A 12,500-nucleotide genomic window follows, 5' to 3' on the forward strand; every position below is an offset into this window, starting at 1 on the left:
AAAAAAAGGCTGTTTTAGTAGAAATTAAGCCGCAGCTAGTTCGTGCTAGTTTGGGTTTTTCTTCCATAGTATCAACATGATAGCATTTTTTTTCTATTCATTATTATAGGATTTAATTACGCAGGAGGTTATTTTGTTGGTAGCGTTGGTTAATTTGTTAGTTAGATGGTGAGCAGGATAACTACAAAAAGTCATGGATAGATTTTATGAATTTTTAAATTAGAAATGTGTCATAGTCCAACTTAGATGCCATTAAATCTAAATAATGATTGAAATGATTCATTAGCATTGCATCTAGATATTATTATTGTTAGTAGTAGTATTAGTATCTTTTTATTGATATTATTATCATTGTTATTAAAAACATTTCTATTATCATTATTATTAACAATATCATTATCATCATTATAACCATTCTAATTATCATCATTATCACTATTATCATTATAATCATCATCGTTTTTATTGTTTTCATTATTATCACAATCAGTGTTATCATTATTATCATAATCAGTGTTATCATTATTATCATAATCAGTGTTATCATTATTATCATAATCAGTGTTATCATTATTATCATAATCAGTGTTATCATTATTATCATAATCAGTGTTATCATTATTATCATAATCAGTGTTATCATTATTATCATCATCAGTGTTATCATTATTATCATAATCAGTGTTATCATTATTATCATAATCAGTGTTATCATTATTATCATAATCAGTGTTATCATTATTATCATAATCAGTGTTATCATTATTATCATAATCAGTGTTATCATTATTATCAAAATTATTGTTATCATTATTATCAAAATTATTGTTATCATTATTATCAAAATTATTGTTATCATTACTGTAATTATCATTGCTATCAGTATTATAATTATCATTGTTATCATTATTATTATTATCATTATCATTATCATTATCATTATCATTATCATTATCATTATTATTATTATTACCATTATCATTATCATCATTAGTATCATCATTAGTATCACAAATATAATTATCATTATAACCCTTATTCTTATTTGCATTGTCACTGTTATTGTTATTGTAAACTTTTATTACTGTTGTTATCATTATTATAGTATTATTATTATTATGATCATTAGAATTATCATTATCATCATCACTGTGGTTATTACTGTAGATATCATTATCTGTATTATTTTTGTCGTTTTTATTATTTTTGTTATTATTATTATCATTATCATTATTATTATTACTACTATCGTAATCATCATCTTCATTATTTTGATTATCAATTTTGTCAATATTTTTATTGTTATTATTATTGTTTCATCAAAAACAATATCATTTTCATTACCATAACTACTATCGTTATTATCATATGTATGATCCTTATTGTCATTATTATTAGTATAATAATAATAATGATGATAATGACAATCATTATTATTTTTATACTTGGTATTATTATCATTAGTGTTATTATTATCACTATCATCATCCTTGTTGTTATATGCATTATTATGAATTATCATTATCATAATCATTATCATCTTTATCATGATCACTATCTCTGAGAATAACAATCATTATTAATATTAAAGATACTACGACTGCCAGCTATTATTTTTCTTTTATTATTGTCATCAAAAGGTTATGATCATCATTTAAATTACTGCCATTTTTAACATAAAAAATATCATTTAAATATCATTATCAGTAATATACCTTTCATTAATTTTTGCGAATGTCTAGTTCATTTCGCTTTCTAAATGTTATTAAAGCTTCTTAAACAATAATGTTTTCAATTAAGGACGATTTTCGCAAGATGAAACTCAATTAATGCTTTGTCGTATTATTACTAATTGCATTAACAAGGTAAATTTACTGTAAGTGCAACGATGCCATTATCTAAATTGTTACCAAGAGCACTGTACAGTGAACCCTCGCTATAACGCGGTTCACCTTTCACGTTCTCGCTGCTTCACGGATTTGCATTGTGCATTGTGTTCTGCATTCTGATTGGCTAAACAGTCTTCGCTTCTTCTCTACCTGTGTGTTAATAACGTTACGGTTTAATATGTACATGTACGTAAAACAGCTTGCCAAATTTAAGTTAGCAAATTTTCTCTAAAACCCATGAAGCCTTCAGTTTGTATTGATGATTGAAATTATTATTTTACAGTACAGTAGATATTTGTAAAAAAACGTTTATACAGTACTTTTATTAGTTAAAGAAATGCTTGGGCCTGTAAAAAGGTTTTGTCTTTGGTTTCAATGTATCGTAGAGTATTTCATTGTATAATAATTGTAAAAAAATAAAGGTTACTACTTCACGGATTTCGCCTATCGCGGGTTCTTTTGGAACCCCCGCGAAAAACGAGGGTTCACTGTACTGTAGCAACATGGCAATTTGGCTGTGAAATTTAGGAATTCTGGCAATGATGACGCCAGCAGATTAAATTTTGTTCGCAAATGTTCATAGACTCCAGCCATAATATACCAGTTAGTTACATGATATCCCTTTTTACAAGAAAAGTCTCGTTTTCTTGTGTCTTATGTCAGAATATTCCATCTTCATAAAAAAGAAAACCCCGTCTTAGCTTTTAATTTTAAGTTTATACGCTAGCGGATTTTTTCTATATGTATTTTGTTTTTGTTTTATTACTTTTTTTTATTTTGTTTCGTTTTTTCTAATTAGGTTCGTATCTGTTATCATAACTTGCGTAACAGATGAATCGAAGTGACTGCCAAACACCGCCAGAGTGTTAACCCCAAAATAATGTAACCTATTTATATTTTCACCTTTAAGTGTCACACAAGGATTTTGTAAACAGATCAATCAGCGTTATCGAATAGTGTTCATAAGGTCGAAATCTACAGTCTTCCACCGTGGCAAAATAGAACTACTGGGGTCGGAGGCCTTATATCGGACACTCCCCGAATAGGTTGTGATAAAATAATACGATTGAGATTTTATTTTGTGCTTTATTTTTGCTACGGTTATCGATGTTGTTATCTGATTTAGAAGGCGTGATGGTTTCATTATCATCATCTTTGGTGTTATTCCTAGAAGGACGAGAACACCCGATGCTCTTGCAACAGGGATGGTGCGAGAGGAAAGGCCGCACGCTTTGTACTCAGTCAGAATAGATATATATATGTGCGATATACAGAGCAAGGGTAGGTAGGTAGGTAGGTAGGTAGGTAGGTAGGTAGGTAGGTAGGTAGGTAGGTAGGTAGGTAGGTAGGTAGGTAGGTAGGTAGGTAGGTAGGTAGGTAGGTAGGTAGGTAGGTAGGTAGGTAGGTAGGTAGGTAGGTAGGTAGGTAGGTAGTAGGTAGGTAGTAGGTAGGTAGGTAGTAGGTAGGTAGGTAGTAGGTAGGTAGTAGGTAGGTAGTAGGTAGGTAGTAGGTAGGTAGTAGGTAGGTAGTAGGTAGGTAGTAGGTAGGTAGGTAGGTAGGTAGGTAGGTAGGTAGGTAGGCAGGCAGGCAGGCAGGCAGGCAGGCAGGCAGGCAGGCAGGCAGGCAGGCAGGCAGGCAGGCAGGCAGGCAGGCGGGCGGGCGGGCGGGCGGGCGGGCGGGCGGGCGGCAGGCAGGCAGGTGGCAGGCGGCAGGCAGGCAGGCGGCAGGCAGGCAGGCGGCAGGCAGGCAGGCGGCAGGCAGGCAGGCGGCAGGCAGGCAGGCGGCAGGCAGGCAGGTGGCAGGCAGGCAGGTGGCAGGCAGGCAGGTGGCAGGCAGGCAGGTGGCAGGCAGGTGGCAGGCAGGTGGCAGGCAGGTGGCAGGCAGGCAGGCAGGCAGGCAGGCAGGCATAAAATGAACAAAGAATACCATCCACCACTTGGTCAGCACTCATAAATAGATGAATAAAAAATATGAAAGTAAATCGTTATTATACACGTCAAAGTCGATGTCTTATCTCTATGGTTACGTCACACATCTTATCGTTTCATAAGCGGTACAATGTCAACATGGGGGCTCGTTGCATTAGGGCAAGGTTTCCCAACCAGGGGTGTTCACAACTGGGGGGGGGGGGGCATTCCATAGGGTGAGAGAAGTGTCCATCTCGAAGACAAGCAATTAATCTATTTATTATTCATAATCAATAAACAGGAAGGAATGTTCTATTGAATTGAAAATCTATTTATGGAAACGTTTTAAAGTTTGTTATTTGATTATGACGTAATTTCAAGCAAGAGATTTTTTTGTAAGGTTTATTCAGACAATGTTTTCTTGTCCATATGTTTGATTTTTTTTGTTAACATATTATTAGAAAATGAAAAAGAATATTTTTGTTGATCAAATTTAGTAAAAAAAAAAAAAAAATCACCTCCATTTTCCTTAAATAAGCTATGAGTTTAAAGGGAGTGCGAGGACACCGTAAAATTTTCTTACGGGTGCGGGCGTGAAAAAAGGTTGGGAACCACTGCATTACGGGCTCATATGTATTAACCAATGTATACCCAAAATTGCTATATTGCAGGACGGACACACACACACATGACATAGCCGGAAGTAAAACACATGACATAAATATCCTTTAGAAGTCTCCTGTTTCCTGGTGTCAGTAGTAGCTTCCTGTGACACACAGCTTGGGTATCGTTAAGCTGTGACGTAAGTTCCATCTCCTGATTATGTAAAGTAGATAGTAAGTAATCAGAGACACTGATATCTATCAATCTCTCTCTCTCTCTCTCTCCTCTCTCTCTATCTCTATCTCTATCTATCTCTCTCTCTCTCTATCTCTATCTATCTATCTATCTGTGTGTGTGTGTGTGGGTGGGTGCGAGCATGCGTGTGTGCGTACTCCCGTAGAAACACAGAGAGAGATTCTAATCACTCTGTTCCCATCTCTTCCGCAGCAGCTTCCGCGCACAGACGACCATGCCTGAAGCGGAGGAAATTTCCACGCTCTCCCCCGAGTTGCAGCGCCTGGCCCGGGAGGAGCTGAACGAGGACCCGAAGCGGCGAGAGAAGGACATCCAGGCCGTGCGGGAGTGGCTCGTGAAGCAGCCCCACCTCAACGCTCGCACTGGTACGGGGCAGGGACAGGGAAGGTCCGAGTCAACCATTATGTAATATACAGTAAGCAGGCGATCGAGTGGCAAGTTAAAAGGAGGCAGCCAGATCACCGCTGACGTAGAATTTAAGATTCATAGCCCGAGAGCGGTATTTTTATTATATTATTATTTGTTTATAATTTCAACTGGGAAAAAGCTGAGAAAAAGAAGTTTATCATTACTTCATCATTGTTATTACATTGTTATTGTTATAGCCCGAGGGTCACTATTAGAATGACCGCTTCGGTAAATTTGGAAGGATTGCATTGCTTCACTGGATAGGTCGAAAGGACACTTTTTTCGAAGGACCAGCGGACACTTCAGAAAGGGCACGAGGGACACCACAGGAAGGGCCGAGGGGACACTAGTTTCACGGCCGAGATACACCATAGGAAGGGCCGAGGGGACACCGCAGTAAGGGCCAAAGGGTGCTAATGGAAGGGCCAAATGGGCATCTTTTGAAGAGCGCTTTGGTTATATGCTGGCCGTAATCTGGTCCCTTGTCTCCTCTGACCTCTTCCTCTTCCTTCGCCTCATGTCCTCCTCCACCTCATGACCTCGTCTTCCTTCTGCCCTCATGATCTCTTCCCTCTTTCCCGCATAATCTCCCCATCCTCTTTTGCATCATGACCTCTCCCTCCTTCCCCTCATGACCTCCTCTTCCTTCTCTTCCTCCTCCTCACTTTTTGTCCTATGACTATCACCTCTTCCTCCTCCATTCATCTTCCTTTCATGACCTCCTCTTCCGACTCATGACCTCCACATTCTCCTCATCCTCCTTCGCCTCATGACCTCATCCTCATCCTCCTTCCCCCCATGGCCTCTTCTTCCTCCTCCTTCCTCGTGACTTTCTCCTCCTCCCCCTTCTCCTTCTCCTTATGACCTCCTCCTCCTCACCCTCCTTCCCCTCATGACTTTCTCCTCCTCCTCCTCCTTTCCCTTATGACTTCATCCTCATCCTCCTTTCCCTCATGTCCTCCTCTTCCTCTTCCTTCCCCTTGTGACTTTCTCCTCCTCCTCCTCCTCCTCATGACCTCCTCATCCTCACCCTCCTTCGCCTCATGGCCTCCTCTCCCTCCCTCCCGCAGACCGACAGCTGATTCTGCGGTACCTCCGAGGATGCAAGTTCTCCCTCGAGCGAACGAAAGCCAAGCTGGACATGTACTACACTTGCAAGGGCGCCCTCCCGGACATGTTCAAGGGAAGGGATCCTCAGAACCCGAAACTCAGGAGCATCATCAAGCTAGGGTGAGGCAGGGCGTGAGGACGACAGGCGAGGGTGACTGACAGTGACTGAGGGTGACTGAGGGTGACTGAGAGTGACAGAGTGACTGAGAGAGAGTGCGAGTCATTGGATGATTAAGAGAGAGTGGAGTTCATGTGGTACGTGAAGGGTGTATGTGTGTATTGGATGGATTGGTGATACTGTGTTGCTGGATGTCATTATAGCGAATTTCAATAGTGGTTTATATGGTTTTAAAAGGCGGTAGAGATTTGTGAAATAGGTGAATAAATTGCTTGCGTAATCGTATGCTTTTTGAAATGATAAACACTAACAGATAATTGGCCAGTTTATTAAAATTGTCTAAGGCCCGACCCAATAAATATTTATATATACGAACATACATATTCACAAAAATATTTGCATATCTATCTGTCTACCTGATGACTATACTTTAATCTATCTATCGATCCGGTAGATATGCATGTCTAGATTGACATGCATATCAATATGTCTAGATTGACATGCATATCGGTATATATGTATGTGAATATTCAAAGACTCGGGCTTCGCACAGTTTTAACAAACCAGTCGAATAAGTACTGCAAAATGTATAGACGGACAGGGATAGCAAGGCTTCCACCCCCCAGGCTGATGTTCCCGCTGCCCGGCTACGACTCGGACGGCCGGAAGGTGATCTTCGGGCGGCTGGGCGCGTGGGATCCCTCCAAACACAAGCCCGAGGACCTCTTCAAGGCGGCCGGCATGCTCTTCGACGTGATGTTCCTCGAGGACGAGCAGATGACGGTCACGGGCATCGTCCAGGCCAATGACATGACGGGCCTGACGCTCAAACACGTGGCCGCACTTCCGCTGCCTCTCATCAAGCGCGTCTCGACCACCTGGCAGGTACAGTCTGCTCGACCAAGCCAGCCAGACATACGGTTGAGCTTGAAGATACTAAGTATCCTACCTTCCTTAAGTCTGCAATCGAGCGCATTTACGGGGTTGCTTTGCTCCTTATAAGGTAAACAAAAGAGGATCTAAGATTTCACTTCCGTACTACGTTTACTAGATACTCGACACCTGACTCACACCTGACTCACCCATTCAAGATAGGCAAGCATATGACCCGGCGTTAGACCCAGACGGATAAACGTGACTCAGTTGGCAAGCATGAGCATGACTCACCCACCAGCTGATGCCATGGCTCTTATCAGTCAGGATTTTCCGTCTTAGTCACTAGAAGTATTAATGGCATTCGAACTACAACAGTAAAGTGCCATTAAACACACACTACAAGGTGATTAAGAGGAAATAAAAACAAATAGATTGATTAATTCAGATCCTTCGCAAATACGTGATGAAACTTGACGTCCAGGAGACAATGTGACTGTTGTGGGCTTATCTTGTGATACGTTATCTTCGGGAGGATCGAGCGTGTTGCATCACTCCCTCCCCTGTGTTAAGACCCTTAGTGAGGCGTTTTCCCCCGTATCGAATGGCGGTGAAAGTGACCTCATTCAGCAGAATCTTATTTTCTTTATCTTTTGGAATAGTAAATGATTATGTTCGAAAGCAACATAGAAAGATATTCAACCACAGACTTTATTCAAATATAAATACAAATATTACAGTCTCTCCTCCCATATCAGGCATGTGCTAATTATGCATGTAATCGTTACTGTCAACTAATATATTATCAGAAGGACAAAGGTCATGTGTTATCGTAAGTCGACTATCAGACACACAAGAGGGAGAAATTAACTTGATATATGCGAGAAAATAAGTATATGTATTGATAGTTGAGTAATAATAATGATAGGCAAATATATAGGTGATATATAGGTGATTGAGTAGGCTGATAGATAAGTAAATAGAACAGATAAGTAGATAAGTTAATATGAACACACATTATTGAAGGCAATTCACATGATCTTTTTAAAAATTCGATAGATTATTGTATTTTGAAGAGCATGTGCCAATCTACGTAAGAGTTTCAAGGGTTAGGTTGAAATATCTAGCTATTTATCTATTTATGTATCTATTCATTAATATGTGTTTATTCATTCATTCATTATGCATCATATTCATTAATCTATTCATTATGCATCTTATTCATTCATTCATTTTCAGACCATCTAAATCACTTTCTTTGTTTTGCTTTCAGGAAGGTTACCCGTTCCGACCCAAGGGTGTTCACTACATCAACACTCCACAGGCCTTCGATGCTTTGTTCAACCTCTTTAAGCCTCTGATGCGGGAGAAAATGAAGAAGAGAGTGAGTACTTTTGGTGGAAAAAGAAAAAGAAGAAAAAGAAATGCTATTCAACAGTGATCGTATCTGTCAGCCATTTAGTCAATGATGTTAGTCAGTCAGTCTCTCTCTCTCTCCTTCCCTTTTTCTTTCTAAGCCTGTTTGCTGATTCCCATTTCTTTCCTCGGTATATTATTACAATTCCACACACCTTCGCCCTGGCCTCCTCACTGGTCTGTGTAGTGCAATGGTAACGTGCTGGTCTTGCAATCTTGCTGGCTTGCATGCGATCCTGCGCACTAACAGTGGATGGTAACCCCAGCCATTCCTTGCGCATAGGGAGAGATTTAGAAGCAAAATAAAACAGACAGCATGTCCCAGCAAAGAATATCCATGGTAATAAATGGAATTGGAACTAATTTTTTTCTTCTATTTTTAATCACTCAACCTGGCCTTAACACACTCCGCCTTTGCAGATCCACATGCACGGCAGCAACATTGACGGAATGTGCAAGTTCTTCCCCCGTGAGATGCTGCCATCGGAATATGGGGGGTCGGCGGGAACCGTTAAGGAAATTGCAGGTGTGTGGATTAAAGGATTGTATGTATGCTACGCTGTGTGAATGAGAGTAATTTTCATTAGATGATTCGTTGTTTGCATTAGCGGAGAAAAAAAAGTAAGGGTGAGAAGAAAATGGTTTATGGTTAATGGTAACAGAGTAAAATATATGTGCTAGAAGACATCAAAGGTCATATAGCACTATAAGATGTAGTAATAAATGGGGTAAAGAGTATAGAGTAAAGTTGATGATAAAATGTGGTACATGTAAAAGTCGTAAAGCAGTTTAAGATGGTATGACACAGAGAGGTAAAGAGGGTGAAAGCAGGGAGGTTGTGCTAATGGGTTAAGGTAGGGATTAACAAATTAGATTAAAGTTGTCAAAGGAAAAAGTGTAGGATTCTGAAAGAATATCCATGGGATAAGGTAAGGATTAGAAAAGGGAGAAAGGGGGAGGGTGGGTGGGTTAAGGCAGACAGACTGACGTTTAAGGGGCAGAGGAAGAGGTAGATGTAGGAGAGGATGCGGCAGAAGATGGGTTGGAACGTTTGGACCATCTGATACCATGAGTAGAGGGAGGAAGAGGAGATTTAGGCACCGGGGAAGTAGAGATTAGAACGACAAAAGAATTTGACTGGAAAAGAGATTGGACAGAAGTAGGAACGTAAAGAGTTGAAGGAAGAGATACTGGCGGAGTAGAAACATTTTAGGGAGAATGAGGAGGGGCAGAACGAAGGACACCAAGATGTGTAAGAAAAACCTCGACGCGTACTTCGTGTTTGGCCTCGCATAAAGTGAGGCCAATTTTGACAAGGAGGACTGCTACTTCAGACAAACTTGTAGGCAGGACAGCCACTATGAAATACAACTGGCGCACATGCGTGATTATGGAGGGCACAAAGAGGACAGTGACTGTGCTTAGCAGGGTGGCCAAAACACCAACATTTCTGACACTGACCTGGGAGGGGTCGATATGGTCAGACAGGGCAGAACTCTCTACCAATATAAGCTTGATGGTCATAACACTATAGTATTAGTAGGCTTCCACATGGGCGACGTTTGCTTGGCGTGACTTCAGAAAAAAACGAGCAAAACTTTGTATAGGTTTCGTCTTATGTTTAGCGAAGTATCGCCGCTTTGCCTGTTGTTCGAATAGCTGAAATTACTGCCAGACGCACGAATTGACAAAGTACGGCGGTACCTATGAGCCGTCAGTTCTTGTCTCCCATCATCAATCAATTCGTTTCTATATTTTGAGAAATGTCAAACCAAGGTGGAATTACGATCCATGTTGTCGGAAACCACTCGATCCTGTCTCAGTCACTGCCAGGCTCTGACTGCCCAACTAATGCCGTTTGGACACCAGCATAAATGCCTACGACAGCTTTAAAGAGGCAAAGTTTATCAAGCAAAGTTCGCCCGTGTGGACAGGGTCTAATTAGAATAAGGGGCTGTAGAGGGGATTACAAAAATATACCATTTGGCTGGGCTAAACATATATCATATAAACTATATATCACCTATATATCTGTTAGATTATTATTAGAGATTAGTCCGGTGGCAGAGAGTGTCAACCTGGATTTGAGACATATACAATGTTTTTTGTTGTTTCTGGTAGATCTAAGCCTATTGATGGAGTATCAGTCTAGTACAAATTGCGCATCCTCGCGGAATTCTTTTTGTGACCGAAATTCAAAATGGCCGCTACCGTAAATCATGAATGACTAAAACAAGATCCTGGTTTTGGTGTCATATCCTAGGTTTTCAGGGGCTAGAAATCGACTGAAACATATTTCATACATAATCAATAATTAATATTGGCAATATGTGAAGATCTCTTATTGACATTATGTGTCTGCATAGATACTTTTGAAATGTTCCAGCAGATGATGCCATTTTCTCTCCATTTGGGGCATAATAAGTACATAAGGCAAGCATTATCATATTTTCATGTACACTTTCAAACGCTTCCTGAAAATGTTACTTTTTACACATATCTATATACAAAGTCTTTTCTTTGTAGGTCACTGTCATTATAGCAAAGCTTGATATGGTTATCATTACCTTTGTTCTATGAGCAAGCTGCTTGATTCACTGATAAAGTGCATGGCTATTGTGTACCAAAAGCCGCCAGCCAAGCAAATATACAAACATCGCAGCTGTTCATAAAGAAGGTCCTTCCAGACTCTATACGGATTCCCCTGATGGACGAAAACGGACAATCGATCCTTTAAATCTTGATGACCATCCACCTGGACTTTTTAACATTTCGACTGACTGCATTTGTCCAGATATAATATTGCTAAACCTTTGCAAAAGGCGATCTGATGGATGTACTCCCACACAAGTTGGCAGTACTACCAATAATGTTTCATGAAAAGTCAAATAAAATGCGTTTACCGTCAGCAAAGTCTATTATAAAGAAAAATTTCTAAGTTGAAGTGAGGAATTATACATGTGATTCATATACTTTTTACCCCCACACCCCGTCCAGGAATTTCTCTCCCTCCACGCCCCCTTGCACCTAAGAATAAAATTATAAACATGTTATTATGAAATGCTTCCGTTAAAAAGATAAATATATTCAGAGGGAAGTGCTCTTTGTGCCTTTTTAGGTAGTACACAATTGTTGTGTATTGGAAATCGATTCATATATAATTTTAATACTATATGAAAAATAAATCGTACTTCACGAATCGTCCATTTTTTATTATTATTATTGTTTTAATGAAAGTAATTTCAGGCCAATTGTTATTTTTTTTTTTACTGTCTGATGTTTCATATCAATTACAGAATTTAATTTGTAAGAATTGTAATGGAGGCTAAATTGTTTGTCTACTCCATTTTCATGAAATGTGCCCCCATGGTCTCAAAGGATGAGGAAAAACGCTGATGCATATAAACAAAGAGGGGCAATGATCTTAATTTCATGTAGCTAAAAGACGCCTTTTTTCGTTTTACCATCACCTCCATCCCCATCTCTCACTCCTTCCTTTCTCCTTCCTCAGACCAGTGGCTGCGGAAGATGGACGAGCACCGCGCCTGGTTCCTGGAGGACGAGAAGCACACGGCGGACGAGTCGAGACGCCCCGGCAAGCCCAAGACGACGGCGGATCTCTTCGGCACCGAGGGCTCCTTCAGGAAACTCGACTTCGACTGAAATCCTCATCGTATCTTTTCTTCCTCCAGTTTATTTATTGTAATCTCTCCATGCAGAGCGTTGTCCCGTGTGCGTGTGTGTGTGTGTATAGTTTGTATGTATGTAGATGTGGGTAAATGTGTATAAATGTGGGCAAATGTGTAAACATGTGTATGTGTTTATGCATTTGTATATAAGTATGTACATACGCACGAGTTCCTACGTGTGTGTATAGACGTCTGTAAGGGCTGGAGTCGAGAGGCAAGTGGAGAAAGAGTG

At 40.0% G+C, this 12,500-nt stretch overlaps 1 protein-coding gene across 2 annotated transcripts in view; it reads left to right on the forward strand.

Moving 5' to 3' along the window:
• LOC113825727 (retinol-binding protein pinta-like) overlaps positions 1–12,500 on the forward strand; it is a gene marked incomplete at its 3' end in the record, with an annotated part of 16,419 nt that extends 3,919 nt beyond the window's left edge. Inside the window, 6 exon segments of one of the 2 annotated variants that reach the window (XM_070119289.1) lie at positions 4,850–5,019; positions 6,133–6,292; positions 6,917–7,175; positions 8,437–8,547; positions 9,000–9,105; positions 12,091–12,500. In XM_070119289.1, the coding sequence (XP_069975390.1) occupies positions 4,869–5,019; positions 6,133–6,292; positions 6,917–7,175; positions 8,437–8,547; positions 9,000–9,105; positions 12,091–12,242 (939 nt within the window). In that variant the 5' untranslated portion in view covers positions 4,850–4,868. 2 annotated transcript variants of the gene reach the window in all.

This window comes from Penaeus vannamei, unplaced genomic scaffold, assembly GCF_042767895.1.
Source record: "Penaeus vannamei isolate JL-2024 unplaced genomic scaffold, ASM4276789v1 unanchor7, whole genome shotgun sequence".
NCBI classification, from domain to species: domain Eukaryota; kingdom Metazoa; phylum Arthropoda; class Malacostraca; order Decapoda; family Penaeidae; genus Penaeus; species Penaeus vannamei.